This window comes from Morus notabilis, unplaced genomic scaffold, assembly GCF_000414095.1.
Source record: "Morus notabilis unplaced genomic scaffold, ASM41409v2 Scaffold157, whole genome shotgun sequence".
NCBI classification, from domain to species: Eukaryota; Viridiplantae; Streptophyta; class Magnoliopsida; order Rosales; family Moraceae; genus Morus; species Morus notabilis.
Window position 1 is genome coordinate 38,041 of NW_010363281.1, and position 25,768 is coordinate 63,808.

At 33.1% G+C, this 25,768-nt stretch overlaps 4 protein-coding genes across 5 annotated transcripts; 1 reads left to right on the top strand and 3 right to left on the bottom strand.

Annotated features, from left to right (window-relative positions):
* Positions 1 to 562: 562 nt before the first annotated feature.
* LOC21385415 lies at positions 563 to 3,879 on the top strand. The gene is made up of 6 exons (XM_024169321.1): positions 563 to 745; positions 905 to 990; positions 1,263 to 2,858; positions 2,949 to 3,176; positions 3,260 to 3,384; positions 3,479 to 3,879. The coding sequence occupies exons 1-6, from the start codon at positions 563 to 565 to the stop codon at positions 3,529 to 3,531; spliced, it is 2,271 nt and encodes a 756-aa protein (XP_024025089.1). The 3' UTR covers positions 3,532 to 3,879.
* A 7,751-nt stretch (positions 3,880 to 11,630) lies between these two features.
* Positions 11,631 to 12,792, bottom strand: LOC21385416 (protein MKS1). The gene has a single exon (XM_010103792.2). The coding sequence runs from the start codon at positions 12,702 to 12,704 to the stop codon at positions 11,940 to 11,942; it is 765 nt and encodes a 254-aa protein (XP_010102094.1). The 5' UTR covers positions 12,705 to 12,792; the 3' UTR covers positions 11,631 to 11,939.
* Positions 12,793 to 17,958: 5,166 nt separating this feature from the next.
* Positions 17,959 to 18,624, bottom strand: LOC21385417 (dof zinc finger protein DOF1.2). Its single transcript, XM_010103793.1, has one exon. It carries the CDS (start codon positions 18,622 to 18,624, stop codon positions 17,959 to 17,961), a length of 666 nt encoding a protein of 221 aa, XP_010102095.1.
* Positions 18,625 to 21,859: 3,235 nt separating this feature from the next.
* On the bottom strand, positions 21,860 to 25,491 carry LOC21385418. Of its 2 annotated transcripts, XM_024169325.1 has the most exons (6): positions 25,055 to 25,491; positions 24,438 to 24,552; positions 23,921 to 24,005; positions 23,638 to 23,689; positions 23,431 to 23,485; positions 21,860 to 22,012 (listed from the first exon to the last, which is right to left on the bottom strand). In XM_024169325.1, the coding sequence occupies exons 1-6, from the start codon at positions 25,454 to 25,456 to the stop codon at positions 21,933 to 21,935; spliced, it is 789 nt and encodes a 262-aa protein (XP_024025093.1). In that variant the 5' UTR covers positions 25,457 to 25,491; the 3' UTR covers positions 21,860 to 21,932. The 2 variants fall into 2 exon arrangements, with proteins under 2 accessions (XP_024025093.1, XP_024025094.1); XM_024169326.1 differs by lacking the exons at positions 23,638 to 23,689; positions 23,921 to 24,005 and having other exon boundaries at positions 24,430 to 24,552.
* Positions 25,492 to 25,768: the final 277 nt, after the last annotated feature.

Consider the following 25,768-nt stretch of genomic DNA (forward strand, 5'->3'; position numbering starts at 1 on the left):
ATGCGTATGTTAAGATGGATGAGTGGCCATACGAGAATGGATCGCATAAGGAATGAAGTTATTCGTAGTAAAGTAGGTGTAGCACCAATAGAAGATAAGGTGCGCGAAGGCCGCTTGAGGTGGTACGGGCATGTCCAACGTAGACCGCTAGAAGCGCAAGTTCGTGCTTGGGAGGACATTCTTATACCTAATACTATGAGAGGGAGGGGTAGACCAAGAATTACGTGGACCGAAGTAGTTAGGAAAGACATTCTAGATCTAGGCCTTCAGAAAGTTTAATTTCAAATAAAGTTGTGTGGAAAAGTGAAATCCATATAGCCGACCCCAATTAAGTTAGGATTAAGGCTTGTTGTTGTTGTTGTTGTATTACTGTCAATTGGAACTTGTGATTCTTCATTTTGTTTTGATTTGTTTCGGTATTTTTTTTTATTTTTTTTATTTTTTTGATGCGGTATCATATATGGGACTGTTCCCTTTTCTGCTTCATATAATTTCAAGTTTTGAGTTAGTGAGATTGAAACCTTTACATGAAGTTAGCAATTACATCATAGGGTCGAATCCTATGCTGTATTTAGAATGTGACGGATGTGGCTACGCCATCGGTAATGATCCTGAGAGGTACAAGGATAAAACATTGATGGCCAAGATTGTGCCATCCGGTGGATTCTTCTCCTTGTGTTGTTTGCTATTTGCTTCCATAACACGCAAAAGTTTGTGCATAAACAACTATGTTAGGAGCTTCTGTGTTCTTGTTTTTTGGATATCTGTAGAGCGCTTTACTTTTCCTCTCTGATACACGCACTTACATAGGCAGGAGTGCGTGTATGCTTCCATGTGTGTTTACATACATACATGCATATAGCAGAAACTTGCAGTTACTAATTCTATTTGTTTGTTGTTGTAGGAGATTGTTTGCCAGCATTGTGGTGTCAAAGGCTTCGAGGATGCCTTGACTCTCTGTGAAAAGTGCGGGGAATATGCTTTGCATCGGTATGTGTTTAAGGCATTGGTTTTACAAAGTTAAAAAGAAAAAAAGAAGAATGCTGGCATTTTGAATGCCGCATGGTCCTCAGTTGAATGCTTTTGTTTTTGGTTTGTGTGCAAAACAAAGTAGCACAATAGAAATAACGGATTGAGTTTGAAGCATTCTTTTATGTTGCTTACAGTTTTTTGTAGAAATAACGAGTACATTAATTTTCCATTTTTATTTGTATGAAAACCTTATTTTCTTTGATGACTTTTTTGTTTTACTTATTTTGCAGCTATTGTTTAGAAGTACTTCCAGAAGATTTATCCAAACCTGTAGTATGGTTTTGTGAAGATTGCAAACCAGATATTTTGAAGCAGTCTACTCCTGATAAACCAAGTTCTTCTTCATCCGCATTTAGTGTCTCTGTAGATGTAGAATCACCAAAAACAGTGCAACCAAATAAACGTAGGGGCAGATTGAAGAAGACTGAAAAGGTTATCACTGGTTTGGAAACTAACACTGAGGTGCAAACTCATGAAGATACGCCTTCTGGTATTGAGCCACATTGTAGAGAGAATCAGATGCTCAGAAGGAGATTGATTCTTGAAGATGAAGAGGATCTAAATTTAGAAACTTCTCAAGTTGCTGTTAGTAACTCCAAAGCTTCAAATGTTGTTGAAGAGAGGGTTAGCACCGGTTCCGAGGCTAAAACAGAGGAGCAGATGTGTGAAGGTAAGCCTTTTGGTAATGTTTCACAGTTGAAAGAGAAGAGTGATAACGAGCAAAAGCTCGGGACAGAAAGGAGGTTGGTTCGTGAAGATGAAGAGGCTAAACCTTCAAGTACCTTAGAACAACGGGTTTTCACTTCTTGTACTGTACCTAAAGCTGAGGCGCAAATATTTGATGGTAGGTCTTCTGGTAATAAGTCACAGTGCAGGGAGGAGAGTGATAGGGACCAAAAGTTCAAAAGACAGCACAAAACTTTGCAATGTAGTGACCCAAAGCCTTCAAATATTCTACAACATAAGGTTATTGCTAGTTGTATGGATAAAACCAAGGTGCAGATTCGTGACGGTGAGCCTTCTGGTAATATGCCAAAGAGCAGAGAAAAATGTGATAGTGATCAAACGCTTACAAAAACGCGGAGATTGGTACTTTCAAATGAAGAGGCTGAGCGTGTGAAAACCTCTCAAGTTACCGCTAGTGACCCTACTCTTTCAAGTATCTTACAAGATAAGGATATTTCTCGTTCTGTAGCTAAAACAAAGGTGCAGAAACGTGATGGGAATTATAAACATCAGAATTTCAGCGAACACAATAAAACTTCTCTAGTTAGTGACCCCAAGCCTTTGGATATCTCACAACAAAACGCTGTAACTGGTTCTGTCGCTAAATGGAAGGTGCAGATACATGATAGTTCACCTTCTAGTTGTGAGCTGCGGTACAGAAGTAAGTTTGATAAGTCTCAGACGTTCAGTAAACAAAAAACTTATCAAGTTAGTGACTCCAAGCCTTTAAATGTCTCACAAAGAAAGACCATTACTGGTACTGTAGCTAAAGCAGAGGTGGGTAAACATGGTAGGCCTTCTCGTAGTGAGCCACAGGACGGAAGAGGCAAGCGTGATAATTATCAAAAGGCCATCCCTGGTTCTGTAGCTAAAACGAAGGTTCAGATATGTGATAGTAGGCCTTATCATAGTGAGCTACAGTACAGAGGCAAGTATGATAAGGATCAAACGTTCAGAAAACGACAGAGATTGCCTCTTGAAGATGATGAAGAACATGAGCCTTCAAAAGCTTCTCAAAATGATGTTAATGACCCCAAGCTTTCAAATTTAGAACAGAATTATTATTTGGATGTACAACCTATGATTGACCCAATCTGGAAGTAAGAAATTCTATTCTATTGCCTTTTTGTAATTTACCATGAAGTTGCATTTATGATACAGTTTGTAAACTATATGATTTAATTTGACAGTGGAACTTTGAGAATCAGCAACAGAGACTTAAACACTCCAGAAATACTCTCAGTTGCTGCCCATTTATCCAACTTGGCATGTCATAAAGTGTTTGAGGTGGCAAAGTTGTTACCAGAAGAAGTTTCTCTTGAATTGTCTAAACGATCTCACTTTTGGCCTAAAAGTTTTCGGATGTTTGGGCCAAGTTGTCATCATATTGCTCTTTACTTCTTTCCTGACAATGGAAGGTGATCTTAGCCTTCATGTTCTCATTCAATTTCTTGCTTTTGATTTTTTTTTTTAATTTACTGAGTGTCGTGTGCGGGTGCAGAGACGACAATGTTTTCAACAGCCTGGTCGACGGCATGATCAAAGAGGACCTTGCTATGAGAGCTGTGTTGAAAGAAGCAGAACTCTTGGTTTTCACATCTTATGACTTGCCTATGCATATGAGGAGTGAGCTTTCCTTTTCTTTTTCCTTCAGATTTTTGTTTAGCCTTTATACGCAGTTAGCACCACGAAGTTATGCCACGGGTTGATCGGTTTGCAGGGTTTCGGATGAAGTATTATCTATGGGGGGTCTTTCGGGGGAAGAAAGCTTGACGATTAACAAATACTACAAAAAGTTTCGATGTTCCAACCACCACAGGCAGAGTTTGATCACTTGTTTGCGCAAGAGCTGCGGTAGATATGGTTCTGACTCTTAACCCTCCTATTGTAAATTAATGAGATACACTTTTTTTTTTTTTTTTTAAATTCTAAAAGAGCCTTAAGAGTGATAACTTTTGTTGTTAGTATTTCAACCCAAAAAAAAAAAAGTACTGATGTTCCACAATGTTGCTGTTTAGTCTTGAAGTACCGAGAAAATGCAGGGGCAGAATGTTGTATGAATACTGGATATGAATTTTTACTGTGCATAGTCCACAAAATCTCTCTATTACCATCACAATTTTAGGCTCATACCAATGGAACAGCTTACACCGAAGATGCTTGATCCAAAAGCCTTCAATTCAAATGCTAATAACAAACTTCATATTAAAAAAAATACAAAAATTACATTTATTGTGTTATTTTATTTGGTTCTCTAATGCATAATGCTATTTTAGATTATATCTACTTTATTTATTAAAAGCTTTCGAATTTTTGGAAGTATAATTTGTAATTGTCAAGTAATTAAAAATTACAATATTATGATTATTTTGTGAAAAAGTGAACACATCAATTGATAAGTAAAAATGGCAAATTTAACATGTGCTATACCTATGTCATATTTAGAACCAAGTGTAATATATGCCAAAAGTTTGACAATATTGCATGGGAGAATGGTTTTCTCAATTAAATGCAAAATTTTGAATAAATTGGACATTGTATTTGAGATTTTCTTACGTTGAGCATTTGCAAAGTTGATCTGCTTATGAGTTTACTGTCAGGTGCATTAGGATCAGATTTCTCCAAACACTATTGAAATGGGTAATCGTTTTTCAATATATTACAGAAACGGGTAATTTTTAAAAATATCTATTGAAATGAAGTACCTTTTATTTCTCCTCTTTAATGTTAGTTTATATATTTTTATTTTTTAGATTAGAACTAGTCAACGGGTATAGTTTTTTAAAAGTAATATTTTTAGTAAGTCAAGTACTTAAAAAAAGTAGAATCTATAATTTTCTTTATAGAAAAAGTTGAGTATATTTTTGTTGCCTCAGCTCCTTGCATGCCAAAACTACGCAATTATCTTGGTAATAATTTTGAACAAAAATTACCATGAACAATGGGACGAAAAGCATCAATCTACGTAACATTTATAATTAGTCTCTAAGAAAAATAAACTATTAAAAATATAGATTTTCTATAGTAATTACTTGTCTTTTCAACTATCGATAGATACTATTATTTTGACTGTTGAATTAAGTTTATAATAGGACTGTTCGTCGATTTAAAATTGACAGTTTTGGTCGGTTTAGTGACCGAACCGACCACGTTAGTTTTCAAAAACTTAAAACCGAAACCGAACCAAAGAGGAGAGACTTTGGTTGGTTAACCGCCCGAACTATGGCCGGTTTCCGGTGGTCGGTTCCCACTAAAAGTGGTATTTTTAGTAAGTCAAGTATTTTAAACTATATATTTTTTTCGATCAATTTCAACTATTAATATAGTCAAAATTAAGAGAAAAAAACTTTAATTGAAGCCCATCCAAAAATAAAGCATAAAAAATATTAAGTGTGAGGCCAAGAAAGGACTCACTTCATTTATATAGACTAGTTGAGGTAGTATTTTTTGATCTCTTCTCTATCTGAGACTCTTGCAACTTTAGTTGTTAGATGTCAAAAGTATGAAAAGACTAAAATATTAATAAATATTATTGAGACCACAATTATACGAACAAGAACAATGTTGTTCAGTGCTTAGTTGATGGTCTTTTACCCTTTAGATTGAAGGTTTGAACCTCCACCTGTACAAAACTTTGTTTTTTTAAGTGTGTAATAGTGGTCGGTTGGTTCGGTTTAACCGATGACCTCGGCCACCGGAATTGACAACCGATTGCCCATGTGTGGTGGTCGATCGGTGTCGAACGGTAATCGGTTTCGCTTTTGATCAGTTTTCTTCAATCGGTTAGCGATCGGTGTCAATTTCACGATTGTTTTGAACAACTCTAGTTTTTAATGATCTGTAGTTATAGTATTTCTATACAATACATTGTAAATTTTTAATATAAACACTCACAATATAAACCGTTTAAATCTTAATCTAACAGTTAAAATTACCTATCTGTAGTTAAAAAGGACAAGTGTCATGTTGTAGAAATTCTCTAGCAAATGGCTGTAAAAGAGAGAATCATGTTTATCCATAGTTTGACTTTAGTATAGACGACTGAGTTATGTCCCGATCCATTTACATGATGAGGACATCTGTCATTACAAAGGTAAGTTCACGTAAACAAAGGAAAAATTATACCATATAATATAATTAAAAAGTAGTTCGGCCATGTTATAATCACATGCATCGATTCTCGTTTGTGATCTTTAAAGACACAGGATATGGGCGATGGCAAGTAATACAGGAGAGCATTTTTAATTTTTATTTTTATTATAAAAAATTAGCAAATTGTTTAGAGTGAAAAATGAGCAAATTCAGGCGTGACTAATCATTTTAGTATGAGTAATAAAAATAGAACAATTCAGTTGATCGTTTCTACTTTCTTTTTTTCCCTCCATTTATTCTGAACAACGGTTTGGGCCGGAGCATAAGTGGATATTTTCTTCGAAATGTTTATTTATTAGGGATATTGTTATCATTTTATTACTTTTATTCCTCTTGTGTGTACTTTTCAAATTTTTTTTTTTAACTTTGGAAAACGGAAAGCTGCAATTTGACTGCGCTTGAAAAAAAAATAAAAAATAAAAGAAAAGTTATCGTAGTGGGAGCTTTGGAAATCATTTTCATTAGCATATTTCTTGCACGTTTCCGTGTGTTAGGTTAAAGAAGAAAAAGTTAAATGCAATTTGGAATTTTGCATTAAGCTAATCTAGACTGTTAAGGTCAATAATTTCTACTTTCAAAGCCCTTCACAATTATAGATAACAATCATACGACTTTTAATCTTTTGTGGGTTGATCTTTATTTATTTATTTATTCCGTACTTAATACTTTCTTCAATGTAACCACTCCAGCGTTTGGCATACGACAAAATAATATATGAAAGAAACCATAAAAAAAATAAGCACGTGTATTGAATTAATTATATTTGATAAAGACTTCGAGAAACCAAAAGTTTGGATAGGGTGTGTGTAATCATTCACCGTAACATTACAACAAAAAAAAAAATAATAAATAAATAAAATATCTTAAGTAATAATTATCATTTTTAAAAGTAACCTACTGAATTCGGTTACTAATATTGTTGTTTTGCCTTCCAACTTAGGATGAAAAAATTGATTGTCCGTCTTACTTGTAAGATTATTTTTTTAACTGTTGAATTTGATCAAAATTAAATTAGATTAAAAAAGTATACAAAATAGACAGTTTTTGATAAAAATTTAACGACTGAAAAAATAAAACTATAGATGGTTCCATTTTTTTAATCCTTCTGGAGAAATTCCCATGGAAAAATGAAAAGTACTCAAAGAGATGAGTGATGAGACGAACAAAATGATATTACGACCCATGATTAATTGGTAGAAGAAAAAAGATAAAATAATAGATTGGGTGTGGATTTCTCAAATTATTTAAATAATTTCAATTTTAATCTCTTACAAAATTGGGAGATTCATTTCTGCTGGTGTGTGTAAATTTACAGTAGTAATTTTAAAATACAAAAATTAAACTGTAATAATAATTGAAATTGAAATGGAAAGCATTTTCACAAACGAAGTTCAAGAGAATTGAGTGGTGCGTTTCAAAGCTCGGGAGTCGGATGATATTAATAATTAATAATATGGTTTCGGAGCATTTTGAATACAACAAAAACACAAATTTAAAAGAGCCAAATGATCAAGTGTACGAACATTAAGAATGTGATCTTCATTTCCTTTTTCTGATTTATATTTTGAGAGTTATTTTGTTATGATTAAAAAAATTAACTATCGGCGGTTAAATTTATATTAAAAATTGTTAATTTTATATATTTTTTAATTTAATATAATTTTAACTAAATTTAATAGATAAAAATTAAGAAAGTCATACCCGAAAAAAACCGTTTCAGCATGTCTTGGCCTCAGGGGACCTAGAAGGACAAAATCCCTTTTGTAATAGTAAGCGCGCGTGGAGATGGTCTTTTCTTCAGTGAAAAAAGTCAAGGTCAAGTCTAGCTAAAAAGCCCGATTAGGCTGACCCGGTCCAGTTGGACATTGTATCCAATATTTCTCTCAAAATCTAAGAAGAAAATTGTAACCTGATATCGTACTTTGTCCAAAATGGGAAGTTGGGAACTTTTTTTTTTTTTTTTTTTTTTTGTCAAATTACAATTTGGAAGAAATATAACTGACATTTTTCACTATAAATGCGAAACTGAAACCTTTATTAGACGGCGTCTGAAGTTGTTCAGTTGTTCTTTTGGTACACAGGAAATAATGAACTCCGAATGACTTTTCTTGCTATACATTTGTCATTTTAGCCGATCAATTCATTATTGACTGCTTCTTTAGCGCCGCCCCCCATTAAAAAAAAAAAAAAAACTATGACTGCTTATTATTATCAATGTTACTATTGATTTGATGATCGAATTAAGAGCAATTAATAGAATTTTATTGCTACGATTTATTCTCAGTTTTCATTTCCAGAAAAAACCATAGTGATTAGCGAATAACTGATTAAGGATTCCAAATTAATTAGCCTCTTAATTCAATTGTATTTATGACGTTATTTGGAAATGACATTTGTAACTGAATTTTGTCGGGGGAGCTGAATGGACGGAGTCTACTTTGTAGCATGTATTTGTTTGTTTCTTTTCTCGTTTTCAATCATTGAAGAAATTTTTAATTTCATTAGTTTCAACTGACCCAATTACCTTTGCTATATCAACTTTATACACACAATGCACATATATCTTCATCTTTTTTTTTTTTTTTTTTTGGTAGAACTGGTTACAGGATTCACATCTCCATGCATCTTATTTTGGGATTATTAAAAAACATATAATTAAATTTCTTGAAAGAATGTCGGCGCTTACTATGTTTATAAAATATACTAATTATTAATTAATCACGGCAGATGCCTTTTTCCCCGTTTAAACGATGATTATATATGATCATAAAGTTTTAATTTGCAATAAATCTTGGGTTCAATAATGGAACAAAAACTTGAGTCTCATCTATCTAATTCTACTTGAACGATGAGCTTAGTTTCATCTAAACCATCATGGGTGGCCAAGGTCGTACGGTCTGTTGACTAAACAAGACCTTTTATATTGTAGCTATCAAGACTTGAACCTGGGTTCATCTTGAGAGGGGAATAAATTAATTCTTACCGGTGTACCAGTGATATATTGGATTTATGTTTGTCTTGATACTTTTAATAGAGTGTTATGTTAGTTTTAGAGTAATTTTAATAGCGAATTTATGTGATTTTAATTAGTTTTGCAGATTAGTATCATTCGGAGTTCGTAGGCGAGTATTAGAGTAATTCTTGGAGCTAAATTGATATTGGAGAGCCGCAGCCTTGAAAGATGGCGCCTAGGCTCTGAAATAGTCCATTTGCAGTATAAAAATCCGAGAGAAGAGAGCCTAGGCTTTGTGCAGTCAAGCCACGGCGCTATTTTACGCAATGAAGAACTTCTCCGCTTAGCGCCGCAGCGCCCAAAACCAAAGCCGTGGCGCTACTTCGAAGCAAGGCGGATATTTGGCATCTTTCTGCTCAGCGCCGCAGCCCAAATAGTAGGGCCGTTGCGCTACTTCGAAAACTTTGCCGACTTGATTTCATTTGAGTTTCAAAGATTTACAAAAATACCACTATGATTCCAAACACTATAAATAGGATTTTTAGGGTTATTTTCTAGGATTTTTTGGCTAAGAAAAGAAGGGGAGAAGACGACTCTACGAAGGAGGTGAGGATTCGTTCAAGAACGAAGTTCAACTTCAACTTCGCCAAACAGTTTTATTCTTTCCTGAATTTCTTATGTTAATTATTATTATTGTCATTATGTTTTCTTTTTCAATTATGTTCTAAATTTTTAGACTAGGGTTACAAGTGTAGCCAAGACATGAATATTTGATTTCATTTATTTTCTTTTAATGAAGTTTATTCATTAAGAGTTTTCTATTCATGAATGTGTTTCTTTTATTGTTCTTAATACTTTCAATAAACTGATCACTTATTGAATTGAATTGAAAACCTAAATTGAAACCCCAGAAGGAGTTTTTAGGAATAGTTTCTAATAAAAGGAGCCGTAAGGTGCGTAGGACATTGAGAGATAGTAATACGACTTGCGATAGCAATTTTAAAAAAATCAAAGAACTTAATGAATTTCTAGGATGGTGGGATTCACATCTTGCGATAGTGAATTTACATGTTAGAAATATTTTTAATAGCATCTCCAGAAGGACTATTAGATAAATTAGAATTTTTTGTTCTACTACATGAATGAGAGGTGATGTTTGCGAATAATTGGAATTGAATATGAATTGTCTTGGTGAAACTTGTATGCTCTAGTGTTTTCTTGCAATGATCTCTTTTCATAATTACTTTGCGTATAATTTGTGTTAATTTATTTTACTTACTTTTCAATTTTGATCTTTTATAGAGATTTTATTTGTCTAGATAAAGTTGAAAATATCAATTTCAATAATTGTTAAGCTAGTCTCCATGGAAACGATATCTTATTCACTCATTATATTACTTGTGCGATTCGTACGCTTGCGAAAAATCACATCAACCAATCTCTTAGTCGTGATTATTATGATATTTTGAGATCCTAATTATCTCTATTGAGATCAAACTATAGATTAACACAGCACAGTGCTACATAATTTAGTTTTTTTTTTTTTTTTGCTTGTAAGAAAAGTTAATGATTTAGTGATTTAGTAATTTAGTTCTTCGTACTTAAAATAGTCATTTAAAGCAAAAATAGATTTTTATTTTTTGACTGCTTGACATACATCTTTATAAGGAAATCTATATGCAAATGCTCGTGTAACTAGTTTCACAGTTTTTCCTGATCACTTTAACATCACCATTAGAACTCTCACAACTCTTGTTGATCGCATAAAAAATTTCACTTCCATCACATAAATTGATCAATATTATTTCTCCCGTTTTTATTAATGTTTATATTTAATCCTTTCCCACTGAAAGCTAATTCAATGTTTAAAATATTTTTGTTTCATGAAACCCTACCATTTAGTTTCTAAAACTTCTTTACTGAATTGCTTGACAAATCCTTTGATAATTAATTAATTAGTTAATGTTTTAGAAGAGAAGACTAAAGAGATCAGATGATCACCAAATGGAAAAATATACGAAGGACTTAATTGATAATAATGAAGTAAATCAATTTATTAATTACATTTTGAATACCTCCATAGATATTATTTCCTTCAGTGTCGAAGACATGCGGTATATACTCTGACAAATATTCTTACTATTTACCTGAATTAACCAAGAAACCATATATAATTAACCAGAGCACTGTCTTTCATTACAAATGAACATTATAAGTTGTTTTCATCACGAATATTCTATATCAAATTTGAATGCTTAAAGTACAAACATAAAGAGGCGCGAACTATGTACAACTATATTTTGTCGGCTTTCAGGAGAAATTGGAAAAAAGAATAAATTGTTATACCAATTTAATCATTGACAGAAAATATTTAAACAAGATATAGCCGCCCTTAAGATATAAAAACTACATAGGATAATTATTTCTATCATGGCTATATATATGTATATGTAATTCGTCGCATAAATAGATACAAATTAAATGCATCAAACTCATTTAAGTGACGTTTGTTTGAAGGGTTCAGCTTAATTTAAAATCATAATTCTTAGTTTTACTATAATATTTTTCTCTTTTAAAAAATTTAAATTTTAAAAATAAGAATTATGAACCATGATTTTAAACTCATGAACCAAACAACACCTTAATATACAAAAAAAATTACGTGTACTTAATATATACAATTAAAATTGGTTCTAACGAACAGATATAAGACACCAAATATGTATGAAAGAAATGGCAAGAATATTCCATTAAGTTTTGTTGTATGACGGAAAAAGGAATCTAAAAAGGAATACATCAGTATATCATCATTATGATCGCAACACATTAATCCAAACCTACGTACACTCTGTCTAATGGCCCACAAAAAATTAAAGAAAGAAAAAAAAGCCACAAATTAAAGATAAAAGGGCCTGTATAAGAATTAATTGCCAACTTGCTTCCCACCTAAAAGAGGCCGATTGAATTTTCTCTCTTTAGGGCCCCACAATGCCGTTTTCTTTATTTTCTTGATCACCATAGAAGCAAGAAAAGAAAACGAATGAAATAATGAAACAATTATCAAGTCACAAATTAATTAATTATCTGGGAAAATGTTGTTGAATAAGAAGTCTATGGAAGGAGTACTTGTAGAAGTCATCCGAGGAGAAATGAAGTATGAAGCTGCAGCTGCAGGGCTAGGCATGAAACCACCTTCGAGGAAATTCCTGTTGGCGGCGTTAATCAGAGGGCTCAGATCATGGAAGAAGCTATCGGACGGTGGAGAGAAGAAGCTTGGAGGGATCCGAGGAAGCGAGGCGGGCCCGGGCGACAAGACTCCGGAGAACAAACCCTTATTGTACTGATCCTGCATAATCTCCATCCCTTCCATTAAACCACTCATATGATCATGATCATGATGATGAGGATGATCATGATCATGATCAAGATTTCCTTGTGGAGACTTTGCTTTCTCTATCGTCGCGTATCGAACCGCCGGCGATATTGCACCGGTTAGGGCTTGGCTCTCGTAGAAATTAGGGTTAGCGGTAGAAGCGGCAGTAGAAGCAGCAGTAGTAGTAATACTAGTACTAGCAGTACCATTATTGGATGAGGACGGTAAGCCAGTTAGACGTTGCACTAGGTCCATGAAATCACTAGGGTTTGTGTGGATTGTCCTCGGGGAGACGTCGTAGATTATTACGGGCTGGCGGGGTGGTCGTGCCGGCGGTTGCGACGGTTGCGGTGCGAGGGGAGGCTTTCGGATCTTGTATGAATCTTTGCTAATCTTTAGAGGGGTTGGGCGTGGGCCTTGGAGCTCTTTTCTTGGAAATTTTCCGGGCGGAAAGTCGGACGGATCCATGCCGGAGATCGGACGGTAGCCGGAGAAGAACTCGAGGAAGAGGAAGACGAAGAGGAAGAGAAGGAAGGAAATGAAGAACCAGGTGATGATGATGATGATGATGATGATGATGGCGAAAAGGGTAATGGCATAATTAGACTAGTTTCATTAGGTTAAGAGGGCTGTTATTTATAAAATGAGCTGACAACAAATATTTGAAGAGAGCAAGTCAATGGAAAGGAAATTAGAGATAATTAAATGGACAAAGAAAAAAAAAAGGGGAGAAAAATATAATATTGATAAAATTCTCGACCTACTTGTCTGGGTATTATATTAAGTGAAGGGGTTGTGTGTGTGTATATATATGTACGTATATATACAAAGGCCTAGGCCGGTTTCGTAGTGGTATGGGTGTTTGAACATGTCTACCTGTACTCCATAAGTTTTCATATATTTGTTTAGTATAAGTTGGAAAGGGTCATATATGGCACGCAGAGTTTTAAATACAGACATCGTGTGACATGTAAGATTGACGTACCAGTTGTTGGAATATTTTTACGTAGACTTTCATAATTATAACAATTTACTCTGTAATTAATTAAAATATTTTATAGATAATTGTGTTAATGTAAATTAACACATGTATATATGTTAAATATCAGTCCATAATAGAATGAACTATTATTTTATTAACTCGCTTTAGGCATATAAACTCCTTATAACTCTTAATATTTGGTCAACCCATTAGATTAAATACCCTCTCCATTGAATATTGCTTAAAAGCCCTTAGGCTTATTCGGTTTATGTGTGCAACACCCCTTCTTTAGTAAAAAGGGGGCTTGTGCTTGTGGGTGTGGGCTGCCAACGTGAAAGGGGCAGAGAGGGAGAGATAAGGAGGAGCTCAACGGCTCCTCTTGCCAATTTCTTCTTCCTTTTGCAGGTTCTTCATGGATTTTGGCCGCCCATTGACGGATTTCAGCGACTGTTGACAACGCTTTTCCGCTGTCCAATGGAATATGAGGTATGCCTAAATCCCAAATAAAAATTTTGTGACATTTTCGGATTTTAGACTAGATTAGTTATTATGATCTTGTTTAGATGATTTTAAATCTTGCACCAGTAAGATAACACAAAAATGTAAATTGGCTAAGCTAACGTATGGGAAATAGTTGGGGACTAATGGGTGAAGGAGGGAAATAGATTCGGAGAGGTAAATATAAAAAACTATCGTTTTGCGGAAGGTAAGCAAATAGCCAAAAAAAAAAAAAAAAAAAAATTATAGAACCGGAATTTAGTAATTTACCATGCAGGCGCTAAACTATTAAACTACTATAACTAGGTAAATTTGAGGATAATTTTCGTTCAATTTGATTAATCTGAGACTAATTTTGATGAGATTTAATGTGAAGGACACTTATTAGTCATCACGATCAGTCAACCAATACGAGTTGTTTTGCTGAGTTAAAGCCACTGAGATTCGACTGAGATTTCTATCTCGGTTTTTTTTTATTATGGCAAAAGGTAAATAAATTTTTACTTTTTGAATCACTACAATCTTTTTTTTTTTCTTTTACGGGATTTGGCTCTAACTTGCCAATTTTTCTTTGAGAGTTATGTTATGAACCCGAAAATTCATGTTTGTTTACATGTAGGAATCCAAAAATACATCCCTTTTCTTTTATTATCAATCCGATTATGTGAAATTTCTGAAAAAGAAAACCATTAATAAATTTGTGATAAAATAGCCGGGTGTCCAATGATTAGAAATAGGATAAAGGAGACAAATACTCCTCAAAGTGCATGATTCTAAATTTTTTCTCTTTATTATTGATTAATATATTTTTTTAATCAAATAACTATATTAGTCAAAAGAGTAAATAATAAAACCCAGACTCCTGTACGAGTAAATTTAACAATTTTCTCTTATAAATATGGCAACTTGAGGAGTATCGATCCATCGACAGGTGACTTTGGATTGATCAGTGGGTGACCGAGCCTACAAGTAATTCCAAGGTTCAGTCCAAATGTAACCCATCGCGTTACCATGTGATGTTGGCACAACCTTTGTCCAATTTTGGATTTGAATACCCAGTTGCAACAAGTTCGTTTTCATACAATCTAAGACCAAGTTATGTCTAAAGAACTTCTTATTATGCAATTTTGTAAGAGTAAGAAATTCTAAAGTGTGTGTGCGAGCAATATTTTTACAATATATGCATTTGAAAAAAAAAAAAAACCGAATACAGAATATTTCTTTCTATGTTAGATCAAACATGCACATAATTGGCAACATATACTACTAAGCAACAAAAGGAATATTATTTACATACAATCAATACAAGCGCTCCTCTTTGACACATCAAACTAGGCCTGTAAGCTATTTCGAATTAGCCTTATGCTATCAGTAGTTATGATATAAAATCCCGGCCTCTCGAGATGAGAACCAAGAAATTTTGCACAAAATATTCTAATCTACCCAATATAAAACGTACACATCCTACTAAATCATGGCAAAGAAATAAGATAAGTAAAGCATTTCCCTTCGGTATATTAAAATCATTCTCCTATTTTGGCAATATAAAGGAAAATAAGCAGCATACTAACAAATCTAGCAAACTAAAAATACAAACTGCACGTAGAATAGGGAAACCATCCTCGTTATTAAATATTAAGAGGACGTTTGGTTCATAGATTAAAATTATGTGATTAAAATCATTTTTAATTTATGTGTATTTTTTATAAAAAAAAATAATGTAATAACTATAAATCATGATTCAAATCATAATTTAAATCTTTTAACTAAACATCCTGAAGCCAAACATAACCAAAATACATGGCAGATACACACAAACGACGAAATCAATATACCTCTATTACAATAATATGAAAAATTGAAAACTAAAAACTAGAAAAAAGACAAAAAAAATCTTGACCTACACAAAAGACGCTTCTGATGACAAGATGGCCTCTGAGTTTGAGAGGGACAGAGCGAAGAACACAATAAGGGATGGAAAAAGCCGCTGACAGACGACACTACAGGACAAAGGTTTTCTCTTTCATCTTCAGAAAAGTTAAGATATCGCTTCGATCTCTGTTATTGAATGTAAATATTCAACTAGAAAAAACAAGTTCACCGAGACACATCAAAATCACAATACAGAGATAAATAGCATACAATTGGAATCCATGTTTTTATCTTGTTTTACATGGGTATACTTTTTTTTTTTTTTTTTTTCCTGTATTGAGATTTTGATAAGAAATGAGCAACTTCATATTAAAAAAAAAGTACTTCCTCGATTTTTTCGGGGGTTATTATGCTCTACATTTGAAGTTTGATATCTCCAAAAAAAGAAGGGGTTTAAAATTAGAGGATTTATTAGCTATAATTAGAAAAAAAAAATGATTTTTCTCAAAATTTTAATATAATAATGCTTAAAAATTAGACTACTATTATTATTATTCCAACTTCCAAGATATGGGTCTTAATCAAAGCTTAAAAAGGTGTGTGCCTTAAGCATTTGCTTAAGTTCCTTAGGGGGTACTTGAGTGCGCACTAAGAGAAGAGGTCATTAACACTAGTAGATGTGCAAGCAAAATTAGCAAATGGAGGAGAACTGAAGGACATGGGAGAATTTTTGTTTCAGCAGCTCCAATTGAGTTTTTTTTTTTTTTTTGGGAGTTTATCTGGTAGGATTAGAAAAAATAAACTATCGGTAGTTCTTAACTTTTAATCATTAAATCCGTATTAAAAATTATCTGTTATGCATAATTTTTTAATCTGATGTAATTTTGATCAGATCTAACAATCAGAAATCAAGTCTTACCGACAAGGGGATTTATCAGAGAAATTCTCTTTTTTTTCCTCTATGTGGAAAAATTCTAATTTCTAGGCAATGTTCGTATCCTTTCTCCATAATTCAACTTTCATAGCATCTCCGTCTTTAGCTTCTCAAAGTCGAATTTAAATGCCCAAACAAATAACTAATATTCATGAGTACGTAAACACCCATTATAAACAATTAAGATAATTCTATTCAAATCGGCGAGGACGAGATATGATATTTTTGCATTTTACTTTTCAAAACATATGCATCGACACAACCCTAAGAAAAGGTGTAAATATCATGATTTCGAAAAATACTTTAGTGCACTAATAAAATGTGAATCCACTTGTTTATCTCATTTTGCATGCTTTTCATTAGTGGACGGTACGGTGCTCTGTGACATTGTTTTGACCTTGAACTATTTTCGTATCTGCAGATTTGTAATAAAATGTAGGGCCCATAGTCTAACCCAACTAGGGTTCAAATAACACGAGTTTTTAGACTATTTTTAGTTTTGGAAAAAATGGTATTAATAGGTACATTCTTTCTTTCTTTTTTTCAATTATTACAAAGTAATACCTTGTATTTTTGATAATTTTGTTCCGGTATCCCGAGTGTCTTTCTGGAAAATGACTTTCTATTCTTCTACTTAACTAAATAGAAAGTAACTATGTTAAAAGCATATTAAAAAAAAATAAAAAAAAATCTGAAAAAAAAAATTAATGCATATATATATATATATGATATCAGACACGTGCGCGGAAGAGGACCCCGCCTAAAAATAAAAATCTGAAAAAAGCAAAATTAATGCATATATATATATATATATGATATCAGACACGTGCGCGGAAGAGGACCCCGCCGTGCACGTCGATCTCTACATTGTGTTCATGTGCTTGGAGTCCATATTATTAGAACTTATTTCGTCATAGGTAAATTTCTCTCTGAGCAGAAATTGCCAAAAACACAAAGTATCAAAATAATAATATTGTTATTATTTTTAATTTTATTTTAGTTGAATCTGATTCCAGACTTTCCGTGGAATCAATTATATGAGAGTTTATTTTCATACATTGAATGAATTATCAACTTGCTAATAGGAGTAGATCTGAATTCTGAACTTATGTTACACAATTTCAAGCCGGAATACATACACACACACAAATGCTAAGCTGCAATCAGTAGAGAGAGAGAGAGAGAGAGAGAGAGAGAGAGAGAGAGAGAGAGAGAGAGAGCTAAGTTGTAGAATGTAAATAACTAATGTATGTGAACGAACAACTTTGACAGTAAAGGATGAGTCATTTTATTGTATATATCAAATTTTTCCGACAATTATGTCTATGTGTGATGAACTTTAATTTCCATGTTTTGATGGAACTTAATTAATGTTATAAAACTGTAAGACTCCCCTGAATTATGAAAGAAGCAAAGTATAACGGAAGGTTTTAAATTTACGCATCTAAATTAAGATCTTGAGAGAAAACGTCAAAACCAGAAGAATCAAAGAAGCTCCAGATATCGTTCGTTGAAGGAAAAGTTTCGATCTCTTGCAAATTAGCCATCGGTTGCCACGAAGAAAAGTTTATCGGATCAGACCAAACTACATCTTGCACAACTTCATGATCACTTCGAAGAAAATTCTGCAACTCAAATTGGCCGACTCCATCAATCCCCATATTTATTTCTTCATGAATTTTCTGATCTTCTTCAATTTTCTCGTCGTGAGAAATCTGTTCCCGAACCGAATCTTGCTTGAGCCGGTTCGGGTTTTGGTTCAAGTAGTTAGCGAAAACAACTGCTAGGTCAATATCCGAACCGGCCGGTTGAGAACCCGAGTCGCCATTGGAACCCTCATTGGAGTCGTGAGAAGAAGAACTAAGCGAATTAGAAGGTTGAACTCTCGGGCCGGAGCGGCGCTTCTTCCGGCAACCTCCGCCGGCCGGAACGTTCCTTAGAGAGCCGCCTTTGGTCCAGTATCTCCGACAACCTTTGCAGAAGTAGCGAGGCTGAGAGAGGCTGTAGTTGTTGTAGTAACAGAACTTGGTGTTGGAAGAAGCGCAGCGAGGGCAGGGAGGAGCCATTTCAATGACGGGTTTCCAATATCTAATTTCCTCCATTTCAATATGTAAGAAATTACGAAAATGTTTGGATGATTTTGATGGTGAATTGTGTGGGATTTGGAGAGTGAGTTTGGGGGGGTTGATATGGGCGTGGTCGGTTGGGGACCCGTTGGGAACAAGGAAGGGGTTGATATTAAGGAGTTCATAAATTAGAATTATGAGATTATAATTATTTTTAATTTATATGTATTTTTTATGAAAAGGGTTGCTTTTTAGAAGGCGGATTGAGCGTGGCTACACTGTCGGTCGTGGCGTTTCTTCATTGGGTGAATAAGAAGAATGATAAGTCAAAGCTTCTTGGTTGTCATTAGTGTACTTTTCCTATTCGATAGATGTCCAAATGGCCAATATGACCTTGTACGGAGATTTTTGATTTCTAGAGTGAAAACTATCCCGCCCTCTTTCTTTTTTTTTTTTTTTTTTTTTTTTTTTACACTTCATTTTAACTGTTAGATTAATTTTTTAATGATATATTTTATGAGTGTCTAAGTTAAGAATTTATAGTGCGACGCATAAAAGTTCTCTTGATTATAAATCAAGCTGTTAAAAAATTAACTACTAATTAAAATAACAATAATATCAGTAGTGAAAAATTAATGTTCCAATCACACAAATTTCATATTAATTATTGCTTTAGTTATTTTTTTTTAAATAAATAAGGAGATCATTAGTGTCATCTTCCTCATATTCATAATCAAGAAATAAAGAAATTATTAGGGGCCTTGTAGTAAATGAAAAGAGCCTAACTTGATTTTATTTAAAGGAAATTGTCGTCTATTATGAATCATATTAATCTTTTTTTTTTTTTTTAGTAGTGCATTCTAATATGTAATCTTTCTTCGGCTTCTTTCTAATTTTAGAAGACTCATTATGAAACCAATTTAGCAGTATTAAAAGTGATGAAGTTCTCTTATAACTTCAATACTTTCACAGATAAATTTGATCATTATTTTTTATTATTATTTGAAGTCCAAGTCATATAGGCCCTTTCATGAATATGGGCATTTTAGTAATTTAGCCCGAGAAATGTAACAAACAAAGTCGGCATGCATGGACTTATACACTGTACTTTATTCGAATTTCGATCACTCGTTCTTGGGGATCAACAAAAGATGAAAAATATGATTAATCATATTTCTTAGATCATAAAACAATAATATTGAATATTACCCATATAATTAAAGATTTAAATTTATAAGTCAAGTACAAGGAACGAGATTTGATTAATCATAGGCTAACGTTACGCTTTTTGTTAAACTGCACGTGCATTCTCTATTACGTGGCACCATCTCCATCCTTTCAATTTTTTAGATAAAACAGTAACAATATTAAATGTACCCATATAATTAAGGGCATGTTTGGCAACTCTGTTTTTTAGTGAAAAATTCAAAAAAAGCAACTCGAGTTACAACTTTATTCGAGTTCATATTCTTTTAAGTTTGAACTCGAGTTTGAGATTAAAACTCGAGTTCAAGTTTCCTCTTCAACTCGAGTTCAGAAACTCGAACTCAAGTTAATGAACAATATTTTTTCTATTCTTAAAAATGTTATAACTTTTTCGTTTTAATTCTGACTGAGATGATTTTTTTCTATGCGTTGACAACAAAAAGACGAATAAAACCAGACCCATATACCCTATTAAAATTTTTCATCAGCATTGAGTTTTTATTAAAATACTATCTAAATACAAATTCAAGTTTTGACTTACTCAAACACAAACTTAAAAAGATTTTTATCTCAAACCATAACTCAAATGTACACAACCAAACACAAACTCAAATTAGAACTTCAACTCAAGTTATCACTCAAATTCAACTCAAAATCTATACTCAAATTACATAACTCAAAAATATCAAAAGAACATGTCCTAAAGCTTTAAATTTCATCATAAAGTGTGCAATTGACTTCATCCTAGGTTGCGGAAGACGTTCGTTACAAGCTGCGCCTATAGTTAAAATTATTCTACTTTCTAGTTGGAATTCTAGCCCATTATATCTTACTATTTAGCAGTCAAAGTCAACTCTCCGCATTACTGATCTTAAATTGAAAACCTCGACATATTTTTAGCAAGAAAAGTCTGAATTTCTATACATCTCTCTTGATTAATGTCATTTTAACTAATATAATTTATTGATTAAGACATTAATTAAGAATAAAAAGTAAAAATTTAAATCCACGCATTAATTCTAAGAAGTATTTGTCTCTTTATCCCTTTTTAGCTCAAAGACATCTAAAGAACATGACTCGTAATATCATCTAAACAACATGACTCGTAATATCGGTATGCCTTCAGCTCAAAGGTGGTTTCTCAAACTCTTAGCTCGAATTGAGGGCTTAGAGGAATAAGCATTTCTCGGTAATGTAACGAGGCATACAAGTAGAGCCCATTTCTTTCTTCTCTCAGTATAATTGTTGGAATTCTGTTAATGAATACTTGAAACATATAATGAATACGCTTTTATTCGCAATCCCAAGCTAAATTTTTCAAAAAAAAAGGTACATGCAATTTCAAAAAGGAAAAAATTATCTCTATATAATGTGTATGTATTTGTATGCAATCTCATATGATTTTTATTTTGTTATTTAAGCATAAATGTTCAGTATTCTTTTTTACTTGTTAGACGCACAGGATACCCACAAATGAAAGGTTTTTTAATTTTTAGGGCCATGTATAAAGGTCAAGGTTAAGGTTTTTGCAATTTTAGTCTGGTGGTCGACCAACTGGTTACCAAGAGGTACTCAACCATATCTCCATGGCTCGTTTAATTCACTGATTCGAGTTTTTAATTCGAGTTGAGATGTGACTTTATGTGAGAATTTTTTACTATAATAAAAAGTTAGATGTGACTGTTTCTGAGAGCTTTTTACTATAATAAAACTCGAATTCTAAACTCAAATCAGTAAAATGAACGAGAACATTTTAACAATTTAGGATTACCATTTACCAAACACTTTAGCACCACTTTTAGAGGTAACAACACTTTCAAATATATGGTTTACTAAACGCGTAGCTGCTTCATGTTACAATAGCAACAATTATTTTAAAAGCCACAACAATCATCATAACAGAGAATTCTATAGTACTACACATATTTCAACCACTGATGCGAATTTTTAATGTCATCATATATATAAGAGGTCGTCACATACATTAAACTATATTTACGTAGGAAAAATATATTCTTTGTACCCAAATCTCAGATAGTTGTGATATTAAAAAGCAAATTTGACGATATATTTGATAGTAGCATTAAAGGGCAAAGTTTTGAACTTTATTTTTAATACATATCAGATTAAGAAGATAATTAACTTTGACGTCTCCCACGAAGCATGTCCAAAAGCTTATCAAGTCCTTCGTGTGTGCCGTGGGATTTCGCAAGCAATCCTGCATAACTCGAAGAAAAGCATTAATGCTTTAAAATAGCAATTGCAGTTAATTTCACCAAATTCTATGTATATAGTTCTTTTTTTTTTCTTTTTTTTTTTTTTTTGCTCGAGAATTCTATGTATATATAGTTGATTAGAGTAAATTCTATATTTGTAATTTTTCCCATTCTCTTCTGAAAACGTGTGTCCATGTGTTTTTCTCCCTGTAAGTAGTGTAAATTATAAACCCTATATTACCATAATTTTTCACTCTAGTACTACTTAGTGACAGAGCTAGGTATTTTTTTTTCAGGGACAGGTGAAATCAAAATTTTGCACTAAAATTACAAAATAACGATGTTTTCTTAACCTTGTCTATCTTTTTTTTTTACATCAATTTTGTCTACTTTAGGGTGTGTTTAGTACAAGGGAAAGAATGGTAGATGGATGGATTAAGAGTTGGAAGTGAAATTCAACCTTATTTGGTAGGATGGAAAGAGGAGAGAAGGGGAAAGAGCAAGGAGTTGTAAATCCCTTAGGGCCCACAAATTCTTATCCTTCCAAAAATGGGCAGATTGGAAATGGTTAAAGAAAAAAATGACCATTATTCTCAAATTGCCATGTGTCAATTTAAGAATTTCCTAAACACTTCTAGATATTTTGACCATTATTCCCAAATTGACCATTTTTCCTTTTTTAATATAACGTTGATACACATTTATATATTTACATTATATAGACACAAATAAAATATGTCTACATATATGTGTCCATTTGTATTATAAAGCAAATCAATTTTAAATACAATAAAAATAAAAGATTTCAAGTAAATTTAATTACTTTCAATATAAGGGTAAATACGTAACTTTATCAATAAAATCAAATCTTTCCCTTCTTGTTTTCTTCTAATACCAAACAATAGAAAGGAAAGTAATTATCTTTCTTCTTATCATACCAAACAACTTCGAGGAAACTCTCAATCCTTCCCTCACTTCCCACATTCCCTCCCTTCATATCCTATCTATCCCTCCACCAATCCATCTCTTCTACCAAATGGACCCTTAGTATCTTTTTTATTTTTCTTTTGAATGAACTAAGTTTGTAATGGAATTTGATTCACTTCTCTAAAATTTTGTCCCAAAAATTTAAGTTTATACTTGATATTTGGTTTATTGGAGTTTCAAATTTTAAATATGAGTATATTTAGATTGCAGGTGGATAGCAATAAAAATAGTAAAAAAAAATAAAAACATTTTGAAGGATAAAAATAGAAGAAGCGCCTCAATGCAGCTCCGCCCCTAAAATAAAATAAAATAAGGTTTCTTTTCTTTCTCTAATTTTCTCTCTTTTCTGTACCGAATGTTGTGAGTACGTTTCTATAGGCAAAAATTTGGATTCCATCTCATGTAATATTTGGACAGAAGATGTTACACGTACCATTAGCTGCCATTGGATAGAGATCAAAAAAAGTTGTAACTGCCTTCAATAGTTTCTACACATATTTGAGAGGGAAAGGGAAAAACAGTCAGATTAAACGAGCAAAAAAATAAATAAATAAATAAATAAAAGGAGGAAAAAAGAAAGAAAGAAAGAAAGAAAGAAAGGAAAACTTATTGCGCATCATGCCATCATATACATCCATACCAATAACAAATCACCAGGTTTCAGTGGCAATTCTTCCAAGCCAGTTATTTTCCTAGTAAACGTATATTCTTGTTTAGTCAAGTATATGAGAGAAATGCATATGTTCTTTTCACACATACTTGGATCACAGCTCAAACTTTATTGTTATAGTGTTTTCTCTCGTAAAAATTCAAATTTAACTTTTTTACTATAATAGTTTTCTCACATAAAATTCACTTTTATTGAAAAGAACATGCATATGTCAAAATGCATTCTTCGATAGTGATAACAACTAACATAATACCTTATGAGGAGCCTTCCACCAGCAACTTCTTCACATTCAAAAAATCTACAACCGCTGGTAAAGGGCATCCCTTTATCTTTCCATTCTGCGGTGACGATGAGGAGGGTCTATATTGCTTTAATGGTTTCTTAGTATAATTATGTCAAAAACAAAGTTCTGTGATACTTTTTTTTTTTCAAAAAAAAAAAAAAAAAATTGTTCCATATTACGGCCACAAATATTTGAATAACTAAAATTACTACTCAAAATGTCATGTCACTAACGATATGCCTTAGTTATATGGTGAGATTTTCCTTTTTTTTTTTTTTTTTTTGCTTTGAAAATATTGAATTTTAGTTAACAGGCCTCGTTCACTTTGCGGATTCGAGTTTTCAATTCGAGCTGAGATATGACATTTTCTGAGAATTTTTTACTGTAGCAGAAAAAGTTAGATTTGACATTTACTGTAAAAATTTAAAACTGAAAACTCGAATCGGTAAAATGAACGAGACTCGTGGATGGTAACTTACGTACGTACCGAGATGACATAATACAGTTGCAGTTAATCCCTCGGCCTCAGCCATATTGTCAATGGCAATACGAACATTTGGTCCCATTGCGTCCGTCACGCTGTTGAGAAAGCGTTTGACACCCTATAAATTAATAATTTCCATATTATTCATTTTGGTTATGTTTTCAAAAGAGCAACAAAAAGCCAAATGAATGTATACTAGCATCAAAACTTTCCTGTGGACGCAATTTTCTAGGGTCTAATTTTGGATCGAGTTCAAATATCATTTTTATATTTGGAGAATTTTGAGGATTACCCCTAGAAGAGTTGATTCATTTTGGTTCAAAATTCAACGACATATGTATTACCGAAATTTTTTTTACTGGTCAAAAGAGTAATCGACAAGGTTACCGGTTGTAATCTACTAGGTGTCGTTCAAAGGCAATCTCCGATGACAGGCATTGATCGCCGGTCAACGGGGTGGTCGCTGAAGAGCAACCTGATAAATTGAATTTTTATGTTCTACCATATTAAACTCTCAATCGACACATAAAATGCCAAAAAAAAAAAAAAGAAGATAAACATCCATGCATACTAGCTGCTAGCTAGACCTTAATATTCACAAAATATTTGCTAAAACAAACCTCTTTTCCTTCGAAGGGAATGTAAAAGACGAGATCTTCATAATGGCAGTCCTCAGATAGAAGTTGAGACAGCTTGTCGTTGTCCCTGGCATTTATGGCGTTGTGGAAATCCCGGACGACATCCAGGACGGAAGGCGGTGGTGGAGGCGTAGGCGCAACTCCGCATGACCCATCGTCAATGCCCCAAACTCTCCAACCACCATTTCTAACTTTGAGCTCCTTCTTTATTATTTCTGATGGCATTTGAAGAAAATTAGGCCTAGAGATGTGCTTGGTGATTGTAGGATGGCTAGTTAAATGATTTCTGTTCCAACATTGGGCAGTGGAGACTTTGTTGAAAAAGGGCACGGTTGATCTTAGGGAATTAGTTGGTCCTATGGAATATTGGGGTGTAGAAGCCATATTGATGTGATACAAGAAAATTTGAGAGAGAGATATCAAAGATGGAGTTTGATTTGATCATTTCCTCTCTTTAATTGTTTTTTAGAATCTACTTTAGAAATAAATTGGGCTGATTGCTGAGGAGGCAAAGAATAGATGTTCCGGGTAAGAAACTCTCATTCTCATAACTATACATTTACGCGTGACGTAGCATTCTTGCGCTTGCTAGTGAAGCAAGGAATAAATGTAGCTTTGGAAGCCAAGAGTAAAAGTAATTGATATTTTCAATAAGTCTAGTGTATAACATTAGATGGTGTATCATACATACACACA

Excerpts from the sequence above, each read along its gene's own strand:
- LOC21385416 (XM_010103792.2), bottom strand. The coding sequence starts at position 12,704 with ATGGATCCGTCCGACTTTCCGCCCGGAAAATTTCCAAGAAAAGAGCTC.
- LOC21385415 (XM_024169321.1), top strand. The coding sequence starts at position 563 with ATGCTGTATTTAGAATGTGACGGATGTGGCTACGCCATCGGTAATGAT. Across the intron at positions 2,859-2,948 it reads ATGATTGACCCAATCTGGAA|TGGAACTTTGAGAATCAGCA; the intron begins GTAAGAAATTCT and ends TTAATTTGACAG. Across the intron at positions 3,177-3,259 it reads TTCTTTCCTGACAATGGAAG|AGACGACAATGTTTTCAACA; the intron begins GTGATCTTAGCC and ends GTGCGGGTGCAG.
- LOC21385417 (XM_010103793.1), bottom strand. The coding sequence starts at position 18,624 with ATGGAGGAAATTAGATATTGGAAACCCGTCATTGAAATGGCTCCTCCC.
- LOC21385418 (XM_024169325.1), bottom strand. The coding sequence starts at position 25,456 with ATGGCTTCTACACCCCAATATTCCATAGGACCAACTAATTCCCTAAGA. Across the intron at positions 23,690-23,920 it reads GGTGGAAGGCTCCTCATAAG|GAAAATAACTGGCTTGGAAG; the intron begins GTATTATGTTAG and ends TACGTTTACTAG. Across the intron at positions 22,013-23,430 it reads CTATCCAATGGCAGCTAATG|GATTGCTTGCGAAATCCCAC; the intron begins GTACGTGTAACA and ends CGAGTTATGCAG.